Raw genomic sequence first — 23,677 nt, 5'->3', positions numbered from 1 at the left:
TGAAAAGTGATGATCTATGTACGGTTCTGCTTCTTAGCCTGATTCCAAATGAAAGTACTCTCTTACCAAAATCCGCTGATTTCACATATATACATCCCTGAGGGTCAGTGTCGAACCTTGATCACGTGCTTGTTTCCGGTAGTATTGCCAGTCATGCTGTAAGTGTAAGCGTACTTAATGATTTTGTAGTATCTGACCATTTGCCGTTGTCTTTTAGTATTATGGCTCCATTTAACCATGCACGGGTAATCCAAGATTCTAAGCGGCATAATGTGGTAGAATGGAATAATATTGATATGCCCCAGTACCAGCATTGTATTGGTAATATTCTCGCAAAGATAAAAATACCATTTGAGCTTCTCCAGAATTCGGTTCCGTCTTCAACTAAAGTACAAGTTGGATCCCAAGTAAAGGGCTGGTCCCAGAATTATTTACTTGTTGAGGCTTGTAATAGGGCCAAATTATGGATAAGCACTTGGATAGACTGTGGTCCTCCCAGAACTGGTGTTATAAATCTGATCCGTTTATCCACCAAACGCCGTTTATTAAAAGAGCTAGAGAAAAATAAGAGCTAATATTTATTCCAATTTTTCTGAAAAGATTTTTAATAACCCAGGAATTTTGTGGAAAAATTTAACACATAAACAAAAACAAAATCCCAACCGGTCATTTAATATCCCTTCCGAACTATGGGAACAACATTTCTCGAGAGAGTTTTCAGAACCAGATCCACTAATAGAAAATACCTCCAAAGTTACACTCGAAAAGATACTTTCAATAGGGGACAAATCAATGTTTACTATATCAGTTTTGGACGTTTATAATATAATTCGTAAAATTAAGAAACCTTTTTCAAGAGGTACAGATCACATTTGCGCCAAACACCTCCAATATGGAACCCCTTCTCTTTTTTTCCCACCCTGCCCTACTTCTCCAAATGGTGTTTACAAAAGGAATAGTTCCTGCCTCGTTTTCAACTGGCCGTCTTACTCCTGTCCCTAAAAAGAATAAACCCTTAAATGAATGCTCATCATACCGGCCAATAACGGTAGCTACAACTTCTTGTGAAATTTTTGAGAAGTTGATAATGCCTGAGTTGGTTGATAAATGTTATATGCCCCCACACCAATCTGGGATCCAGAAAGGAATAAGGTGCGCTCTTGCACCGACGACACTGTCGTCAGTTTTGATTGATGCTGATAAATATGGAAAGCCGCTTGTTCTAGGGACCCATGATGTCAGTCGTGCTTTTGATTCGATAATTCACACGCATAATCCCTAATTGCGTTTAACAACTCTATTCTCGACCCAGAGTCTCAAGCAGTCTCTCCCAGTATTCTAGAAGGGATAGATGTGTCTCTTATTGCTCATGCGGACGATATTTTTAACCTCAGTCGAATGATACTGGCGTTTGAGAAAAATTTTCCATTTTGAGTCGAGAGTATTCAAAAATAAATCTTACGTTTAACGCTGAAAAGTCAGAAGTGGGGCGCACTTCACAACTCATTCAACTGGGGCGCAGTTCCCAAAGGATTTAATGTTGATCTTAATGGATTATTGGTTGCTCCTAAATTGGAAATGAATTATCTTGGCCTCCCAATCATTAACTCCCTTAAAGTAACTAAATAGCTTCTCGTTCGTCATTTCCAGCACCGGACGTTCACTGCCTACGGTTGCATAGTTTCCAATAAACTTCGTTTTAATCGCCGACTACTAGCTAAATTTCATAGCTCACATGCACTCCCAAATTTTTTATACCTTGCACCTTTTTGGTGTACCTTTTCGGCAACGGAATCATAGCAACTCCGACAAATTTATTACCGGTATGTTAAATATCTTCTCGGCCTCCCCCCCCCCCTGGCAAGTAATTCTTGTGCCAATAGGAAATACGGTTTAATTGACCCCAATGCTGCTATCGGCAGATGCATTGCAGCTTACAATAAGGGAATAAATAGATACCCATGGTGTTCCCTTTTAAAACAATAAGTCTTTCACGTTTACTGTTTTTGTCTTTGTTATATATAATATATGATTTTTTGGTTCATTATTATGCTTGTGTGCTTGTTCTATAAGCTTTATCTTTGTTTGGTTCGTGCTTGTCTATGTGCTTGTTTCATTGGCTTGTACTCTTTTTCGTACTCCGTTCGTTATTGTATTTTCAACGGGTTATAAATAAATTCAATTCAATTCAATTTAATAAAGGGTTCAACAATAATAATTAAGTCAATTCAAGAACTACAATCCCTTGCCAAATATTGTGCAACTTTTTACTTCACTGAGATTCGATTGAGAAACTTACTAATTTGATGATGTTTGTGAAATGTCCGTTTTTTGACAGGTGTGATCACTTTGTGTTTTTGTGTGTGTTTTTCTGCCTCTCTCTCACTTATCCTGTGTTTCTGACCGTCTGTTTGACTGTCACTGTGTCTGTCTTTGTGTTTTGTGTGTGTGTGTGTGTTTCTGTCTTTCTCACTCTGTGCCTGTGTGTCTGACCGTCTTTTTGCCTGTCAGTGTGTCTGTCTTTGTGTGTGGACTTTGGGAAAACTCCTGCCCATCTCTCTCAGACTCCTGTAAAAACTCTGTTAGCCTATCTCAAACTCTAATTAGCCCCCTGAACCCCGCAGTAGTACCTATGTCTCTGAAAATTCTTGTACTTGCAACTCCGAATTTTGAGTAAACATTCTGAACGTTAGTACTGCTAGCATACCCTAAAAAGAATGGTAACACAACAAAGTATTGCAATAAAATATTTTTATTGCAATAATGGCATGTAGAATATAATAATAAAAAAATGAATGCTTTGGAATCGTTCCATAAAATACTTCATCATTTTTTCTCCTGAGATGGCACTTATACCATTTCGGTGTCAGAGAGTTCTTTTAACATGATTTCAACTACAACATTATCAAACACTTCATCATTATTATTATTGGGCTAATTTACTCTATCTGTTGGTAAACTGTCTATGGGGGTAATAACGTTTGCAGGTGCTTTGTTTTTCATCATTTCATCTTTATGTTCTTTTGTTATATTTTCCACCTATGTCCTTTTTATTTAACTTGTTATTTCACTATCTATTACGACATTATTTTTACACAGATTGCTGTTTTGGCACTTAGATAATATATGGCTTATGATGTTGGTGCAGCAGTATGCTTGTGTTCTTATTGTCTTCTTTTGAATGCCAATACCAGAAAGAAGGCGATAGGATCTATCAACCGGTAACTTCTTACCAGCAGCATAAGCAAGAAGTTGGCTTTCGTCGTCAACTAATAGTTTTACGTCTGCATTCTCTTTGAGCACTATCATCTGTGGGAACTTTACTCTGGTATATCCACCATCATAAGAGTTGAACTTTTTCGGTAGTCAAAAGGAATTTAATTCCTCACTTTTACGACAACGCACATATACATTTCCAATAAGATCGCCATTACTGCTTGTTTCATAGTTCAAGTATTTTTCTTTGCCAGCATTCAATGCTACGATAACTTTATCATGTAGACACAATTTCTTGAAATAGTTTATCTACACTTTTTAAATTAAAATGTTTATCCTTCCAATGTAAGTGTTTATCCTTCCAATGCACAAATAATACTGATCGAAAATATACAATAAACTAGCTACTGTCGATTACCAGCCACAGAGTACCACGGAGGTAGCTGCATAAAAAAATCCTGGAGCCGGTGGAAGTCGGTGCGGAATTGTTGGAATTGGAACCGTGGAATCGAGGGGCAGAAGTGACGGAACTGGAACCGGTGGGACCGGAACTAGAAGCGGTGGAACAGACACTGGACTTGGAGCCGGGGTGGGAGCCAGCAGTATTGGAACTGGAACCACTCTAACCGGGGGCCAGAAGTGGGGGAGCCGGAATTAGATATAGACATCATTTTACAAAAAAACTGAAAATACCTGAGGGGGTAATATGATTGGCTTGTAAAAACACAAAGCAATAGATTTAAAGCATGATTTATATCAAGAAATGGCTGAAAGAGCTTTAGGAATGATGATATGTTTCACAGGGTACCATGGGCCCGCCACAGAGTGCGACGGTGCGTGAAATTCTACAGGATAATCATAATGGGTTGGGAGTGTCCTGGACTGTAATGATCCGTTGCGTAGGAAAGACCTTGGGGCCAGGAGGTGCAGGGGGCAGAGAGTGCCACTTGCCAAGAACAGTCATGGTCCATGGATGTGTAATTCATTTCTTGTTATCTCATTTAATGGTTTCATCATTTTCTTCGATGGGGCTTTCCCACAGAAAATTCCAATTAGGTCTTACGTTCGTAATAAAATAAGAAATACGAATCAAATGCCCGTCTTACACTTTCACTTTGAAATACAATCGTTGGCAGGTTTCACGAATAATAATAGTATGTTTCCATAGTTTCCTTGAATATCCAAAGTACCTGTGGGTAATAGACCAAATAAACAATAGCATCCATATCTAATCATCACCCTCATTTAAATTTACATAACTATGATGCAACACCCGCGTGTGCGTCAAATAGTATCCGCATGCTAAAACCTATTTCCAGTAATCAATTTGTTGATTTATCCCTTTCCTGTGAATCGCTTCCCGGGAATAAAAACACCCAATTCATAGCTGACGGAGAAAGGAATAGGGGTAAATTTTCATTATGATCAAGTAGCCTATTGTATAGAATCTATTTCCAATAATATTATAATAACACTGGCTTGTTGGTTCAGTTGACTGACGCGTCACTCGGTTGGAAATCTCTGGTCTTACGTCCAATCCCTAAACCGGACAAAACCTTCGATGACGAATTATAAAGGTTTCTTGAATCAAAACACGTCTCTCGTAAGCAGATTGGGGAATGCCTTGCGGAAACATTTCGAGGAAAAAAACACCTCGAAGAAAAAAACCTTGAAAAATTGCAATAAGAAAAACATGTTTCGAAGAAAAAAACGTCTCGAAGAAAAACGTCTGGAAGGAAAAACCATTTCGAAGAAAAAAACGTCTTGAAGAATTAAACGTCTCGAAAAAAATGTCTTGAAGAAAAAACAATAACACGTGCGTTTAAATTTACGTAACTGTGATGTAACGCTCAAACGTGCGCAATACGTTATCCTCATTTACATCCGGGGGTTCTCCACTTGACTAGTGAACCTGAGGGGAAAACATCTTGTATAAAAATTTCTCGAAGAAAAAACATGCACTAAAGTATTACGTAACAACCAGGTGTACCTAATAGATCAATAATTAATAATACCTGCTGGTTACTACGGCCTGATCGGATGTGGTTGCTAGGACCCGGCCAGAGTATTTCCCCCCTCAGTTCTCAAGAACATCCAGTACCCAGTATCAAACAAGATAACTCGACTTTTACTGCCGTAAACCGGTACGGCTAAAACACAGAAATACGGTACGTTCAAAATGCCTACAGGGGAACAGTGGGGATTCTTGCGTCTCTTGCGCTGGGGCAAAATCTTGAATAGTGCCCTTCCCCCACACCAACAAAATTTTCAGGCTAAATTCTAACAAAATTTTCATTTATTACCAAAGTTAATTTAAATTTTCTAATTGGTTAATTATTTATTTATAAATTTGTTATTTGAATCATTAAAATGTTTTTTTAATTGAATTATCTCAATTATTATTACTCAATTATTGATTATTATTATTAGACTGTTCTCATTTTTGAATCTATTCTTATTTTACAAATTAATGTTTAATTTATTAATTATTTGCAGTTATTAACTGCGTCCTCTACTTTATTTTAATAGAAAAAAAATTCCAAAAATTCCAAGATAATTATAGCCATTAGATTATTTTTTTGAGATTTTGCAACCCAAGAATTTCTGTGCGCAGGGTAAGTACACCCTCCATCCACCTCCTCCTAAAACCGTCTCTGCAGAGGAGACGCCCCACTCTTCCCCTACGCTTTATTAAAAAAGAATGGTTTTCATCAGCTGTTTGTGACGGAAATCAACTACAATCGATTTCAAAAATTTTTATTGGACGCAAGTAGGTACTTGAAGAATGGTTTTGTCAGACATTGTGGATCAATCTGGAATGATCTTCCGACGGAAGTTATCCCTGAAATCAATCTCCTGATCCCTTTAAAAAGAAGTTCTCAAGACACGATGCTAAAAAAAATACCTAGGTAAAGCGTTGACTGATGGCACATCAGACCCTAGGTTTTTAGCGACCTGGTGTCATCAAAATAGTCCTACAAAAAACAAAACGATTTAAGTTGTTTTTACTGTACTTGGAAGTGGAGATAATCAATTTGACTTGTGAATGGTAAAATGAACTTTAAACGATTGAGTTTTCTGTATTTAGAACTGTTTAATTGTTTTTTCTTTTTTTTTCAATTTAGTTGTTAACTTATAATTAGAAAGTAACGACGTAAATATTTCGTCTTTTAGCTCGTTAAAGTCAATTATAAAAATCAATATGTCATTTATCATGAAACAAATTTGTAGTGATTCTCAAAAGAGGTTTCTGCTTCAGTCGCTATTATTCTTAGTTTCTTTACACATACCTGAGAAAATGTAAGCGGTTTTGATGTACAAGCTAACAGTAAATACTAAAACATACAGGTTCTCTCGTTAGGGGAATGCTAAAAATGCCGGAGCGATAGGAGCGCGTGTTAGAAAAAATTTAAAATATAGAATCATTTTGTTTTTTAGCTTTTTTTTTAATTTTACCAACATTATCTCTGATTCGGGGTAAATTGTGGACCTCGCTGCTTAGATAAAAGTAAACATGTATATTTGGTACTTGTTTAGAATCCGAGCGACACGCGAGAAAGGCCGCGTCGAAATCTCAAAGATTCTATATAAGAAACTGGTTTTCGCTGCCTAGTGAGTTATTGCTCACTCTTTGACAAAGATTTAAACTTTAGTTTTTTGAGGTTAAAGGGCAAAAAAAGGTACCTAGGTTAGGTCAGGTTACGTATTTAATATATACTACGTTTTATCCCCACCCCACCCCTTAATTTGCAAATATATATCCCAAATTTGTTTGTAAACTATTATATTTTTATCATAATTTGTTTTATTTCATTAGCATAAACCAAACTTCACTTCTGGCGTGTTGCCGTTTTGGGTTATAAACCCTAAGATTTCTAAAAACCAGAATACAATTTGTACTTTACTGAAAAAAATTCAAATAAACTTACTGAAAAAATTGTGCATTGACAGTTTAATATACATATTCTGATATGTATTCCTTAAAATCTTAATTAATTTTTATTTCTTAAATTTATAAAAGTGAAAACATTTAAAAGAATGTTTTTCAATAAAGTACCAGTCTACGATATTTTTCAGTCTACGACAGGCCTTTTAATTTCCAATTAAAATTATCTCTTTTTGAAGTTTCTACGACAAAAAACCTTATATGCCCCCAGGGCATAGCTTAAACCCTTGCCCTGAGGGCTGTGGGGGGAGTGTCCTCCTCAAAAACATAATTTCTATCTGGATATCAACTACGTTCAACAAAATGGTTTTCTTAAAATTTCGATTGGATGTGTTTGGGAAAATGGTGAGCGTGAAAGGGGTGTTAGTTGCCTTCCAATCACTTTCGACTATTAAAATGGGCACAAGCCATTCCCATTTCCAATTGAATGAGCCCTTTTCGAAGTTTCTACGACAACTCCTTCGATACGAATTCCTCTGGTCTAGAAAACAAAATTAAATAAACAATACATTGTGCCAACATCGTTCTTTGCGTAGGCAGCACTATTGCGCTGCCTACGATAAGCCAACATCATTTTGTATTTAGGCAGCGCTATTGGGCTGCCTATGATATAGTCGAAGAAGTAACGTTGCTATAGACTTTCCTCAAAACTTTTGTCACAAGAGACGAAGCACAAATTACGTCTTTTAATTTTCTTTTCTGAAGTGGTGTTCTGTCGGTACATTTTTAAACCTTTAATTTACGAAAAGACCTTGTTGTTTTTTATTTGTAATTTCTTTGTTTCCCTTTTTTGTCAAAATTAAACCTGTTGCTAAAATGTCATAATTAAACACTTTTAGTAGTTTCCAATGTATAATCCTGTATGGTTCCAATATGTTTCATTTCAGAAAAAGCTTGTTATTTGTGAACAGACTTTGTGTGTATCTGAAAGGGAAAGGGAATAGCATTTTCAAGGATCGAGTTTTCATGCAGTCATGCATGAATCCTGCCCCTAGCAATAAAATGTTGTGTCTCTATCGGAACAGACTAAACATGGGTGTTATTTTTTTTTTAATAACAATCAAAAACTTAACATCCATATATTTTGAATAATTTCTCCTTGAATAAAACACGGATGATGTTTGTTCTTCTATGCTTTTCAGTTACAGTCAACTTCTGCAAAACATATACAATGCTGTATGTATTGTTTTTCTTCTTTACCAACTGAGCCGAATCATTGCTATCCACGCATTCCTTAATATAGCCCAGGCCTTGTATGATTTAAGAAGCCAAACAATCGATCAATGAATTGACAATTCTTTTAAAATTCTGACATGAAACAGTGTTTGATGATGCATGTTTCTATCAATCAGATCTTCATGTTTCTTTCCATGGCTATCCACATTTTGAAATCGTCGTTAAATACTATTTATTTATAAAGCTAATTGGTACTTGTCTAGAATCCGGTAAGCACACGAGAATTGTTTGGCGAAGATCAGATAGGCATTACTCGGAAATTCATATGAGACGCTGCATAAACAAAGGGTTTCTCACTCCGGGAACTGTATTTAAACTTTAGTTTTTTGGGTTTAGGGAGACTAGAAGGTACCTAGACTGGGTTATGTTAGATTACGTATTTAATATATGATATGCTTTACCAACCCCCGCCCCCCTAATTTGCAAATATATAGCCCAAATTTGTTTCTGAACTATTATATTTGTATCCTATTTTGTTTTATTTCATTAGCATTAACAAAACTTCCCTTCTCGCGTGCTTATCGGATTCTAGACAAGTACCAACTAATCTTGGTTTTATTGTAGCTAGGTAATGCTTTTCGACGTGTCATACAATTAACTATTATTAAAGAAATATGACCCGTAATGAAATGAAAAAACAACAAAAAAGAAATACACTATTTAGAGCTATATCTCAAACCATTTGGGGGGGGCTGCATTGTCAAAGTAACGATTATTATGTTTGAAAAAGCGTCTAGTGGGGAATAAAATGGTACTATTCATTTTGTAATTATAGTGTTTTCTTCAGAAGAGCCGCCTTCCTTTACTGTTACCACAGAGATCAGTTCCCTATTTTCTTCCATATATACTATTGAATCCTTTTTTCCAGGCGCAAAAATTTCAGCAAATAATGATCCATCTCGTACCCTGCATGCCCCCTTCAGCTGCCCCGCTTCAGAACCAAAGAGACCCGACCAACTTCAGTTTTACCGTACATAGTAAAATCAATATTGCAAGTAACCGTAATTTTGTCTCTGTGGCAGACAATAATGTTTGTGTTTTTACCAAGGCCATATCCAGGGGGAAGGGTTTAGGGGTTTGAATCCCCCCCCCCACAAAATGTTCGTCCAATTCGTAAAAACGTAACAAAATGAATATAAACACATTTTGTTCCTTTTTTTAAAGGTTTTTTTGCACCCCACCCGCCGAAAAAATCCTAGATACGACCCTGGTTTTCATAAAGAAGCAGGGTATTTACCACAAGGTACTAACTTATTAAGTTGTCTTAGACATTGTTGACTTTGAATAAGCCTAAATGATATTTTTGATTTATTTTCGCATTGTGCCCTTGCTTGCAATTAAGTAGTTTTAGCTAACTTGGCGGGGGGAAAAACATGGGAAAAAAATACCTTATCAAGCTCTTACTGCCGTTAAATTATGGCTTAATACGATGTGTGACTTGTGAGGTTTTTTATTTCAATCAACGCAATTTAGCTGTGAAAAGTATATTAGAAAGAGGGCTCTAGTACTGAACTTCAACTCTTCTTACTAGCTTAACTACTAGAAGTGTATTTGAAAGATAATTTTCTATAGAACTTCAACACAGGCTTTGGAAAAATTATCTTCTATTGTGACGATAATTTTCAACAATATCATGTCAATGAATTTCCTAAGGACTATAAGGCATTCATTTGTTGCTAAATTAGAAGACCCATCAAGTTATTGGAAATTGTTTTAGGCAGTCATTCTTGTGAAGTCATTCATTTTTTAGTTTGTCGTGAATATTTTGCACCTTCGGCCTTGGCACACTTTGGATTTGAATGAAATTTGGTTTTGGATTTTGAAATTTGTTTTTTTGGAAATTAAGCTAACCATGCATTGGTTAGCTAACAGCATAACCAAGTTATTTGAAATTTGGCTTTGAAATTTGGATGATTTGGTTTTTTAATTAAACACTGAAGAGGGTTTCTAATTAGAATTTCTTGCTATCCCGGTTATCCTGTTTATGTGATATGTAAAGTAGCGATTTTAATCCAAAGCAATCTGAGTGTTAAAATATTTGTTCCAGTGGCACGAATTGGGGAAGGCGCATTTGACCTATTCGTATTTTGACTGAAAAATGTTCTTTATTTGCATTTTTGTTGAAGAATTCCAAGATAAATTACCCCCTGCTCTATATTTAAAAAAAATTATTCCCCCTTGACATTTCTGTGAATTGTGGCCGGTGCTTAGGTGACAAATTGTTAATAAGTGGATTTCACTTTTATGTAGTTTCTGTTAGTTTTATTATTTTACCCAGATAGGTTTGTGGTTTTCAGCAAGAAAGCAACTTTTATATAGAGAAGTTATAAGATTTTATGATTCTTAAGAAAAATTTACTCTTTCTTGCAAAAATCGGGGTAAATTTTTGCAGTTAATATTATTGACTTACGAATAAAGTAAACATACCACTCAATGCCTTTTTTTATACTTACCTTAGACCTTAGCTCCTCCTGTACCTCCAGGGGCACACAGGGCGTTCGTTAGCAGCCTCCAATCATCCTGCAAATAAGCTGCGGCGTAGATGTCCTCCCACTCTGGGATTAAGGATGCATGAAGGGTTCCCCTGTCCCGCTCATATGCCCTGCGAAGCGTGTTTTTTGGGCCTTCCTCGTCGACGCATGTCGTGTGGTTGCCACTGGAGAAGCATATTCGGTACTCTCGATGCTGGCACACGGATAACATGGCCAAGATACCGCCATCTTCGTTGCCTGACTACATTTTCGACATCAGGCTGGTTTTTGTAGTGGCGAATTTCCAAGTTTGTTATCCTATCCTTCCAGTTAATATTCAGGATACGTCGAAAACAATTGTTTTCATAAGCAGTGAGTCGTTTTTCCTGCTCAGCTGTGAGTTTTAAACATTCCATCGCGTACGTCAAGATCGAAAGGACGTTGCTTCTAAAAAGGTGAAGTTTCAGCTGGAGTGAGTACTTCGCTGATCTCCAGACCAGTCGAAATCCTTGAAATTCCGAGCTTGCCAAGGCTATTCGTGTTCCCAGCTCTTTTTCAGAATCGCCACTAAACAAGACGGTGCTACCAAAAATATCAGAAGTCAGTGACTTGCTCTATGCTTTCAGTCCCCAACTGGATACTCATCGATGAGTTAGTAGTTGACATCGTTTTGGTTTTGGGGGCGTTGATATGTAACCCAAACTGCTCGGCTCTTTCGGTTAACTTGCATAAAAAGTCTTGAAGTTTGCTTTTGTCTTTCTCCATCAATCCAACATCGTCTGCAAAGTCGAGATCTTGGAATAGTCTGCCTGCAATTTTGGTCCCGTATCCATCAATTTGTCAGAATATGTAGTCCACTATGAGAATAAAGAGGAATAGAGACAATACGCGTCCTTTTTTGACACTTGTCATCCTCTTGAAATATCTTGTATTTCCTTCGTAGGTTCTCACGCGGGATTCCGTGTCTTCGTACATTGCTATGATAAGGCGAACCAGCTTTTCAGGAATACCGTAGAGGATCAGGATTCTCCATAGTATTGGGCGGTCTATTGAGTCGAACGCTTTTTCAAAGTCGACGAACAATAGATATAGACGTTGTCTTCACTCTTTTGAATCTTCAAGCATGGTGCACAGTGTGAATATCAAATCGGCGCAAGATCTTTTTGGTCGGAAACCATGTTGCTCCTGGCGTAAATGCGGGTCTAAGGCAGCTTGAAGTCTTGTCAGGATGATTATACAGATGAGTTTTCCGGGTATCGAGAGGAGGTTGGTGCCTCTGTAATTGCCAAAGACTGTCGTGTCTCCTTTTTTGAACAATTTAATAATGGTTCCTGCTCTCCAGTCTTCTGGGACTTTTTCTTTTTGCCAGAGGAGGGAAAAGAAGCCTAGCCACACTGAAATGGGACCTGCGGATCGATGACTTGACCATCTCTCCAGATATACGGTCACTAACCGGAGATTTTCCATTTTTCAGCTTATTCCAGGCTCAAAAGATCTCATCCGCCGTTGGCTCGTCTTCATTAATAAGGAGATCCGAAAATGTGCTCTCCGGAATATCTGGTAGAACAGAAGGGGACGGGCGGTTGAGAAGGCTTTCGAAGTAATCCGCCCATCTATTTTTTGGATCATCTCGATCGGTTAGCAGTCTTCCGTTTTCCTCTTTTTACTGGTCCATCTTGTACGTTGGTCTTCCCAATGATTTCTTTAGTTAGGCCATTCTTGCCATTCTTTAGTTGCTTTTTCTGCCATTCTTGCTTTCTCATTGAGGTGCTGTCACTTGTCTAATCAAGCACTTTTCTTCACTTCTCTGTCCACTTGTTTACACGCTATGTCTTTCATGACATCAACAGAGAGATCATTACTGAGCGTGCTCTGTTTTATTTTCTTGCGGTCTTCGATCAAGTCCCATGTCTTCTGGGATATCCACTGTTCCTTTATTGACTTTTTAAAGCCAAGAACTTCTTCAGCAGTTTCTGTGTAGTTCCGTTGCATAGTCGTCCAAGATTTTTCCACGTCTTGTGGTATATCAGCAAGTGCCTCGAATCTGTTCGAGAGTTTAATGCTGAATTGCCTCCTACCATTCTTGTCTCTGAGCTTCTCCACGTCAAAATTTCTTGGTAATTTTGCTGGTTGTCGAGATCTGTTGGAGCAGAGTTTCGACTTGAGTGTTGCTACAAGAAGTTCATGGTCCAAACCCACGTCCGCACTTCTGTAACTCCTCACGTATTTCAGACTAGCTCTACACCGTCATCAAATCAGAAAGTGATCAATCCGAATTTGAGAGTTTTGTCTGGGGATGTCCATGTATACTTATGGATATCTTTGTGTTCGAATAATGTACATCCTATCAACAGGTCGTTCGACATGGCAAAGCTTACTAGCCCTGCATCATTTTCGTTGATAGTTCCAAGCCCGTGATGTCCCAACACCTCGGGGCAATAAGATCTGTCCCGACCAACTTTCGCATTTAGTTCGCCTGCCAGGCAGGTGACGTCATGGAGAGGAATGGAGTCTAGGATGGACTGGAGGGTTTCATAAAAATCGTCTTTTAGGCTTCATCGGCATCATTTGTTGGTGCATAGCAGATGACTAGCGACAGCTTTGCATGTTTAGATACAAATCGTGTATACAGGATTCTCTCGTTAATTGGCTTCCACAAGCAGAGAGATTTTGCTGCATTTGTGTTCAATATAGCTGTGACTCTAGCTGCATGTCTGTCCACTTTTCTGCTGTACAGAACTGTATAAGTCATGTTGCTGTATACTGCTTTGAGCTTCTTTTCTCTGCAACCTTTCCATCGTGCTTCTGTCACCACAAGGATGTCAAGCCAAGAATTTTTGAACTCTTGTAGATCCTGTTTAGTTTTTGAAAGAGCCGACATGGTCCTTACGTTCCAAAATCCGATTCGTACTGGTTTATTCACGTTCAGAAATCTGGTCGAGGGACATGCACGGGTCGTTATCGTATTGGGATTTGATCCGAGGCTTTTCACCGACGTTTCTTTAGCATATTCGTTTTCTACGGGAGCGACTTGCTAGGCCACTCGGCAGTGCCCAACTGGCTTGGGCACTAGTTGGGCAGTGCCCAAGACTAGTTGGGCAGTGCCCAACTAATCTTCCGCTCGGCTAGGGACAGGGACGCCAATTCCTGATCGCGGGGCCGGATCCCTCCGGTGCCTACCCAAGTTGCAAAGGCCGTTGTCCAAGTCTGGATCTTCTGCCCTTTCGCAGTTGTCCTCCTGGAGAGGATCCTCCAACGATGGTATCCTGCAGTACCATACAATTTAAACCATTGATGGAAGAAGGTTCGCAACTAGCAGGATGTGTCCACACGCCGGTGGGCCCGGCTCAGTGTGCGTCAGAGGGGCCTTCTTCCTCCTCCGCCTGTATTTATGACCCCCGGGCGATGGTACCCTAGTTTCAATTATGGACCCCCAGAGGCTAGGTCCCCCCTTTTTTTATGCTCTTTCCAAATATAATAATCATTTTTGTTGGAAATAAATTTTACCCCACCCCTATATATACCAATTCAGGGTATATTTGTACATTAGGGGGGGAGGGGTGGAGGTAAATTTTATTTCTGATGTAAATGAGAGGTAATTTAAAACTTTATCTCCCCCCCCCTAATGTACAAATATATACCCTGAATATGATGGGGGTATAATTCATATTTATATATATATATATATATATATATATATATATATATATATATATATATATATATATATATATATATATATATATATATATATATATATATATATATATATATATATATATATATATATATATATATATATATATATTTATATATATATATATATATATATATATATATATATGTATATGGGTTGGGTTAAAATTCATTTCCGACAAAAATGATTATTATATTTGGAAAGAGCATAAAAAAAGGCATCGGGCGGTATGTTTACTTTATTAAAGTCGATAATATAAAATAAGAAAAATTTACCGAAATCAGACCAAGTCCATTGCTTTTTTTGCATCTTAATCAGTTTCTTTTTCCATTGGTAATTATATCAAACTAGCAGTCACAGAAACATAGCTAACAACGGAAGAAGAAAAAGAAGAAGAAGTTGGCAAAATTTTTTCCTTCTTGTTCTTGGAGTACAAAAACCGCATCAAAAAATTGTTAGTATTCATTTTTCTTACATTTTTACGAGTCGGACAAACATTTGGAAGGGGGACTCAAACCCCCTAACCCACTCCCCTGGACATTGTCTTGCAGCAAAGCATTCAGTAACAGATTTTAAAACCCTTCGCAATTTCTACCCATCACAAAACCTCTTTTATCACTATCTATAGTATTGGTGTGAAATCTATCTAAACCTAAATGCGAGCGTCGTTTTAACAAAACTATTATAACAAATTGATATTAGCAAACAGATATTAGCAAATTGATCTTTTTTTCTATTATTTCTATTTTCTTGTAGGAACAGCTTACCTATCCTACTGAGAACTTGCCTTGAAGTTGTTCTCATAGTCACATTTCTACCGGGATACAGCAAAGGCTTAGGACCACCATTTGTGCCTGCTTTGGATATTGATGGCCATCTGTTAATAGCAGGTAAACTGCTTAAACTAGGTTAAAAATGCAGGCCCTGCGAAATTCAACGAAACAAATATGCTTCGAATTCAGTCAAGGAAAAAAAATAGTTTTGTACTACACAAATTGAAAATTAATTAAGCTTCTTAATTTGTGAGTATCCGCGAGAATCAGCCAATCTCGAATCCAAAAATAAGCCTGCAATAATTTGCAACGGGTAGCTGGAGCAAATATTTCTCTGGAGAACTTTTACAATCAGATTCACTAGATCATTGAATGCCTAAAACGCAAGGCCGTATCCAGGGGGGAGGGGGGTTACCCGGTTTGAACCCCCCCCCCCCCCGAAATTTTTGACCAAGTCGAAAATAAGTCGAAAATTAGTAAAACCTAGGTAAAAATCAGTATAATTAGTCAAAAACTGAGTAAAAAATTAGTACCCCCCCCCGAAAAAAAAATTCAAAAATTAGTAACCCCCCCCCCCCCGAAAAAAATCCTGGATCCGCCCTTGTTAAAAAGAGTTCACGTTTTCTGTTTTTTGTGCCTGAAGCCCAAAGATAAGAGAACATCTTATAGAGACTGTATAAAGTCAGTAGGTTTTATTAAAAAGTGACGGATTTGATGCATAGATTGGTGATTTTAGTCTGTTTGTTTTGCATGTGAGATATAGAGCTGTAATTTCCAGGAATATTTTTCTTCAATTTTTTTTTGTGGGTGGGTGGACTTAGAATTCTGTGCTTGGGGGAAGGAGATAAAATACAATTCGTTCATTGTTATGTTTGTCATCCGACAGATTCTTTGTCTCTCAGCTTCAGGATTAAAATAATCCTGAAATCAAAAAGAATTGATTCGCTCTTTTATCGTAACTTAAAAAAGCTTTTTTTTTTTGAAGAATTTACAGCATTTTAAGCAAACATAATCAAACATAATTTTCAGAAACTCCTTTCTGTCATATGTGAGCATAAGAGGTAAAATTGTCAAACAGTTTTGAGCCAAAAAGGGCTAACGGTGTAAAGGTTGCGGATTTTTCGGTTTGTAGCCTATTTCCGCAAGAAATACTAATATCCTTTGTAACTCTTTCCATTAGTTTCTTGTATGTGTCACATGGTTTGCCTTTTTCAAATTTACCCTACACTCTCGCCATCCATCTCAACTAACTTCCCGCCACCTGGTGTATATCTCAGAACGATATATGAGTCGCACAGTTCCATCACACTTGGCACAGCGCCCTTAATGCTTGGCACACTCTTTAAAACGCATGGCGTAGCTCCGCCACTCTTGACACTTGCCACCTGGTGAGCATGATTTCTGAGAGAGAGCGACCCTCGTTAATTAGTTTCTTGTATACCTGCGTGTCTTAAGTGTTCCTCCTACCTTAGCTTTGACCATCCCAACGAAAAATAGGAGTTAGCCCTAAAAATATTACTCCTTAATCATCAGCCCTTCAAATGGCAGCCCAAAGTAAGGGAAGGGGATGACTGGCTTACCAGCTCCATGTGGAAATTTTGGACAAAAGAATATTTAATTGCTTGATAAAGTGTTTTAAATATTCCTATATCTATTATATTTAAACTCAAAGTAAAACGATCAATAAATAAAGTATAGTGTCATGAGACGCTTGTTAAAATCTTACATCAAAATCTGATAAAATTTGGGTGAGGTAGCAGCACAATTTTTTTTTTCTAGATAGACTGTATTGGGAAATTTGTGAAGTCAATTGAATTTACTTTTGCTTATTTGAATTGCTTATTTTAATTACTTCCTTATGTTTAAATGATTGATTGATACTTTAGATTGCATTTGCGCTGTCGTAACTGGTGTTTTCCAAATTTTCCGAATGAACACCGGACATTGCAGATCATTTCAGGAAATGGAAGAAATATAATTCGGCTATATATATATATATATATATATATATATATATATATATATATATATATATATATATATATATATATATATATGTATACATCATTATGTACAAACAATTAAAAATATAGTTCATAATTAAAATTAGAAATTTGTGAAATTAAATTTGTCTTACATTTAACGTTATGCATTAAATATATATTATTTGCAAATATATATATTAAATTTATAAAATTAAAATTATTAACTCGTTGAATTCTTTGAAGGTATACTATCATTAAATGATGGCCAATATTGTGGATCTTCACTAGATGACTATGCATTATCTGATACTAACGATACCATTTATGCATTAGCTCAGGCAGTAAAAAAGCTGAATGAAGTGAATTTCTTCCCTAAACAGTTGAAACTTGGTATGTAACACCCTTGGTAACACCCTATTTTATTTTTGTTTTATTTCTTTGTTTGTATGAAGGATAGGTTGTGCGGTCTTCAAAAACCGATTTATGAATTAATTTTGTTGATTTCGATTTTTGACGTTTGACAAATTGCAGCAACTAACATTACATGAGATAATGCAAGTAATGCAGAAATAAAATCATCTGGGCGAAAGGGTGAACACCAGAATTTGATTAGGAGGAAATTATAAAATATAACATAGCATCGTTGGGAGTTTTCTTGCGAATTGGTTAAATTAGAGCTTTTAAAGAGCCCAGGGTTGAGGAGGAGCGTTCGTTAATGTTTTAAACTTCAGGAGGATGAATGCCACAACGTGCTTGTATTAGTAGGATAAAAGTTCCATTTAATTCGAAACATTTCTAAGTAATTAATTTCTTTTTTCTCTTACTTCAATTACTTATTTGAATTCCTTTATTTGCGCACTTCACATTTTCTGGAAAATTCTAGAATCACTAGCCGATAGTCACAAAATTCTATTTTTCCTATAGGACAAATACTCCAGGAGAATTCAAGAATTTTGAAGGGAGGGGCCCAAGTTTATTTAATCCAAAAACTGCATTGTATGAGAAAATATAACAAGTTAGGGGACAACTCGTCAAAATCGTAAGATTTTTGAGGAGACTGGGTATAAATGCCATATCGTACAACATGTTACCTGCAAAAGGTAGTAACCCAAGCAAAAGGAGCTATCTGGTTCTGCCTAAATAGCCACCCTACTATGTTCTTTCTTTTGTCCATCAGATTTAATCAATTTTCTAGAAAATGGGGATAAATGCTCCGAAAGCATAGAAAATATAAGATAGCTTGGTTATCCACCAATTTTGGCTGTTATTACAAAAAAAGTACGTTGTTACAGTGCAAAAATATTGTCAAGGAAGACGTCGAGAAAACAATAAAAATCGCAAAATTCTTTTGGGTTATAATTTTACGCTGCCTGATCTTAAAATTTATCTTATTAGGGAGTCTAAAAAAATCATTGAGCATAATTGTCACTGACTCAAACTATTAATTGAAAGATGGAATTTTCCCTTTCCTATGTTGTATTTTTGTCTTTACTTTTTTTTCTTTTTTTTTTTTTTTTAATTGAAAAATATTCTATTCGAAATAAATATTGTTTTAGATAAAACGCAAATGCCACTAGACTTTTACTGGTTTTGAGGCTGTGGTAGCCTACTCTTGATTGTGGCAGCTCTTATCTGTATTAATTAAAAAAAAACTTTCACTAAATAGAAGTCCTTCAAAGAAAAGTAAAGAGCCATATTAAGCTCAAGATCTGAAGAAACAAAGTCATATGATAATTACTAATAATTGTGCATTGGTATGATAATTCTGATTTTGAATATGATAATTCAAAATCAAACGACCAGAAATTACTACTAAAGAACAAACGAAAATCCAAAACGAACAGAAATTAAAATAAATGAGCATATCAAACTTAAAGATAACTGGTACTGATATAGATGAATAAATAAATTTCAAAACAAGAAAAAATTAAACTGAATACTCAAGTCTAAATTAAAAAGAACAAAGATTAAAACCAAAAGAAGTTTGACTACTTCCCCCTTTCCCACCCCCTAACCGTAAAAGTTCTAAGGCTTATTGCGTCATTTGCCTTTTATTGAACACCATATGTATTTTAACAGTGTGTTTTAGTTTTTCAAAACTTCGACGACAAATAAAAATACGACCTTCTGACAACTGGGACGCATATATTGTCTTTTAATCGAGATCAGCATCCACCGCAACATTCTCTGGAAGTTTCAGCTTAATATCCTCATCTGCTCCTGAGATATTTTACCTATTTCGCACAGCATTTACATATATGTAAATCATTAAGGATATCTCCTGAATGATTTAAATAAATGCCATAAGTCAATCCTAATATATTGCATCTTCGTCCTTCTGGCGATCAGGATGCATATAGTTGTATATTGATTAAGTTCAACATTCGCCGAAAGTGTCAGCTTAATACCCTTACCTAATCCTAAGATATTGGAGACATGCCATTTTGACAACTAGAATGCAAATAGTTTTCTTTGATTTAGTGCAAAATCCCGATCGACCTTTTCTTTGAATTTTCACTTTAATAATCATAGCCGTTCCTGAGACATTGCAGCTACTCCCATTAGCAACTGGGATAGTGCCTTTAAGTTTAAAATTTCCCTTACCATTCTCTGTATGCTTCAGCATTATACTCTTCCCTAACTGTTCTTGTAACACTGAAGATGCGCCGTTTTAGCAACTGGTATGCATATAATGTCTTTTTACTTAGTACAACATCCCCCTTAATAATCCCTAAAATATTCAGCGTAATGACCAGAGTCCTCTGGGAGATTTTGTTGATAAGTCCTTCTGACAACCTTGATGCCCTCTGACATTTTGACGAGAAGGATGCACTTAAACTCTTTTGGTGCTGCTTAATAGTTCTAGTTATAATAGTGGAAGTTGTAGTAATATTTGCGGCCACAGTCGCAATCATAGTAATTGTGGTAGTTCTAATAGCAGCAGTCATAGTTGCGAGTAGTAGCAGTTACAGTCACAAGTTGTCCCATTGGTAGTCTCAAGTTGACGAACTCGCTGTCACAAGTAGTCACAATTGCTTTTGCAAGTAGTCACAGTTGCAAGTAGTCGCAGTAGCAGCCGAGTTGAATTTGTACTTGCTGTCGCAAATAGTTGCAGTCATAGTCAGAAGTTGTCACAGTCTCAAGTAGCTGTAGTCACAAGTTTTCGCAGTTTTAAGTAGTTTCAGTCGCAACTAGGCATAGTCGCAAGTAGTCACGGTCGCAAGTAGTCGTAGTCAAAGTCGCAAAGCAGTCAGACTTGCAAGTAGTTGCAAGTAGTCATAGTCGCAATCGCAAGTACTCGCAGACGCAAGTAGTAGCAGTTAAAATCACAGTAGTAGTAACAATAGTGGCCCTGAAAGTTTCAAGTTAATACCGTTAGTCACTCCTAAGATATTGTAGATACGCCCTTTGATAACCTGAATGCACATTGTGTCGCTTCATTTACTTTAACATCCCCCTCAACATTCCATGAATTTTCATCATAGTTTCCTTTGCTTTTTCTGACACATCCAGGATCAAACATTCTCCCCCTTTTCCAACGATAAATCCCGTATGGAAACTATTGTCAGACTGCATAATCTACAGCTTTTTCCATGGGGGTTTTAGGGGGCATGGAATCCTCAGATTCATAGTTATTAGACCTTTTAACTACTGTATTTTGGCCATAGTGGCTATTTCATAATTTTGATCAGTATTTGGGGGAGGGCATCTAAGAAGGACAAGGGGTCGTTTACACTCCAAGCACTGTTCAACATGCCCTGAAATCTTCAACTTAATACCCTCGGCCGTTCCTCGGACATTGCTGACACACCCTTTTGACAATCATTATACTCATAGCTTGTTTTTATTTTGTTTAATATCCGGGTCGAAATTTCCTCAAAGTGGTTGCAAGTAAAAGCAGTCACAGTCGCAATTAGTTGCAATCACAGTCGCGAGCAGTCGAAGTCACAATTGCAACCGTTGTAATAATAATAGAATTAGTAGTAGCCCTGAAAGTTTGAAGTTTATAAGCTTATAAAGTAGTGAAAATTACAATTAATCGCAACTAGTCATAGTCTCAGTCCCAAGTAGTCGCAGTTACAGTCACTTTAGTAGCAGCAATAATGGTCCCTTAGTCGTTCCTAAGATATTGCAGATTCCTCCTATTGCTAGTCGTGATGCACAAGACGTATTTTGATTTAGCTCAGACTCCCCCCAACATTTCATGAAGTTTCACCCTAACACCATTAGCTTTTTCAGACGCACCCAGAATCGATCATTCTCCTTATCCCAATCATAAAGATTATTTGTAAACACCGGGCAAATTCTATAACTTACAAATCTTGTCTGGGGGGGGCTGTGGGGTGCATGGCCTCCCCTAGGACATTGTTATTAGACCTTTTGACTATTTTGAACAAATTATTGTTTGTTTTTTTCTCAAAATTTTGATCAATATGGGGAAAATAATTTCTTAGACCCTACTGCTTTTCCATTTACAAAATTAAGAGAGAAAAAACGGGGTTAATTTAAATAAAGCAGTGGAACAAAAAAAAGATAAAAAAACAACAAAAAACTCCAAATAACACAAAAATCCAAATATTTCGACTCCAAGTCTGGGAAACCTTTTATAACGAAAAAAAATTGAAGGAGAAAGAAATAATGTTTCTAAACAAAATCATCTAAACGACAATCAACACACAAGCGAAAAAAAAACAATAACAAAAAACAAAACAAATAAATACAACTCACATTTTAAATACTTCCAGAACTGCAATTACTATAATTGTCTGACCAATCACCGACAAGACAAACGAATGTCACTTTTGTTTGATGATATAATATACTATGATGTGGAAGGTCAAATAAGTGTTCTGCTAAAGCTGATTCAAAGGTTTTCAGTTTTTCATTGTATTTTAGAGAGCAAAATATGGCATTTTATGTTGCTGTAATCTATTTTCTAAATTTTGCTGTGTCCTTCCTACGTAAAATTTACCACAAGAACAGAGAATATTGTTTACTCAACTTTGCATTTTTTTTTAATCTTTTTTTTTCATTATTCGGTAAAGAGCCTATAGTTAGTCGGAATTTAACTGATTTTGTGTTTTTCTTTAGCTCCTTTTTTAATTTCTGAAAGGAACCGAAACTTCTCTTTATTATTCGTTTTAATTTATGTTTGATTTAGGTTTTCATTTATTCATTAATAGTATTTAGTGTTTGTTTTAGATTTGACTTGGTATTTCTGCTCGTTTAAGGTTTTAGTATCATTGTTTACTTTTTTTGAAAACCTTTTCTTATTTTTAAAATTTATTTTCTAGAAGAAACCGCTTAAATTTAAAAACTACCCAAAATTAAAAAAAAACTACAACAAAAACTAACTGGAAAACTACCAAAGCAACTCCTAAGAAACTTAATGTTCAGCTTTTTTAAATTAATAAAAATTAAAAAATGCACAATAGCTAACATGACACGAATAGCAGTTATTATCAGAAACCAAAGCAGTGTGAAACAATAATCAAAGATGACATAATTTTACCCAATTATTATCATCAATCAAAACCTAGTTCATATCATCAACTAAAATCACACTGATACAGTGTAGCGTTGCCAACGTGGTACAATTGTACCCTTTTTGGTACCTTTTAGAGGTGCAAGTACAATGCGGTACACTTAGAAATGTTTTGGTTCCATCAGATTTAGCGTTACATTTTGGATTTACTTGCTCCTTTTTGACTCAGATATTTGTTCCAAGTCTTGTTTTATTGAAAATTTGCTTCTTGATGTGGCAAATTTTCCACCCGCTGTTCAGATGATACAAATTAATCGCTTGTGGTACAATTTTAGCCAGAAAACTGGCACAGTTCATTGCAAAACGTTGGCAACGCTTAAAGAGTGTAGTTTGGCTGATGATTAAACAAAAGCTTGAAAAGTTAAACAGCTGCTTGAAAAGTTATTACTTTTTTTTCCTTTTTCAGGCTTGAAAATTTGGGACGATTGTTTTTACGAAGGAAACTCTATAAAAGCGGCAATTCACGTATTTTCTACGTTGCTTGAGACGCCATTTAATGGAAGTTCTACCATAGCAGGTTTGTTATAATTCCGTGAGTAAATAGTCCCAACAAATTACAACTCTTAGGATTTTCTAACTTTTCCATAAGGTGTAGATTAAACTAACACATAAGTTTTTTTTCTAAGAAACTATGTTAAAGTGACATGTTTGAATGATATGCTTAGCGTTCGTACTCTCCCAGTCTCTTGAACTCTGTTCTTTAAAAAGAAAATATTTATAGATTTTAACCCTGTGACCTTTTTTCATTTCTTTTTTAATCGCAATTAATGTATTAGATTATAATAAATGAATAAATAAATGATGCTTC

General features: G+C 36.3%; 2 protein-coding genes across 2 annotated transcripts in view; both read left to right on the top strand.

The window, feature by feature from the left end:
- The first annotated feature begins 937 nt into the window (after positions 1-937).
- Positions 938-1,282, top strand: LOC148951443 (uncharacterized). Its single transcript, XM_089091111.1, has one exon. The coding sequence runs from the start codon at positions 938-940 to the stop codon at positions 1,280-1,282; it is 345 nt and encodes a 114-aa protein (XP_088947237.1).
- A 5,214-nt stretch (positions 1,283-6,496) lies between these two features.
- Positions 6,497-23,677, top strand: part of boss (G protein coupled receptor bride of sevenless) — a 28,351-nt gene continuing 11,170 nt past the window's right edge. Inside the window, exons 1-4 of the mRNA XM_089090279.1 lie at positions 6,497-6,516; positions 15,323-15,456; positions 17,568-17,714; positions 23,276-23,386. Of these exons, the coding sequence (XP_088946405.1) occupies positions 6,515-6,516; positions 15,323-15,456; positions 17,568-17,714; positions 23,276-23,386 (394 nt within the window). The 5' untranslated portion in view covers positions 6,497-6,514. The remainder of the gene's footprint in view (positions 6,517-15,322; positions 15,457-17,567; positions 17,715-23,275; positions 23,387-23,677) is intronic.

The sequence above is a fragment of the Artemia sp. Qi Xiang Cuo genome, chromosome 6 (assembly GCF_049724085.1).
Source record: "Artemia sp. Qi Xiang Cuo chromosome 6, ASM4972408v1, whole genome shotgun sequence".
Taxonomy (NCBI): Eukaryota; Metazoa; Arthropoda; class Branchiopoda; order Anostraca; family Artemiidae; genus Artemia; species Artemia sp. Qi Xiang Cuo.
This window is presented reverse-complemented; position numbering and strand designations above follow the sequence as displayed.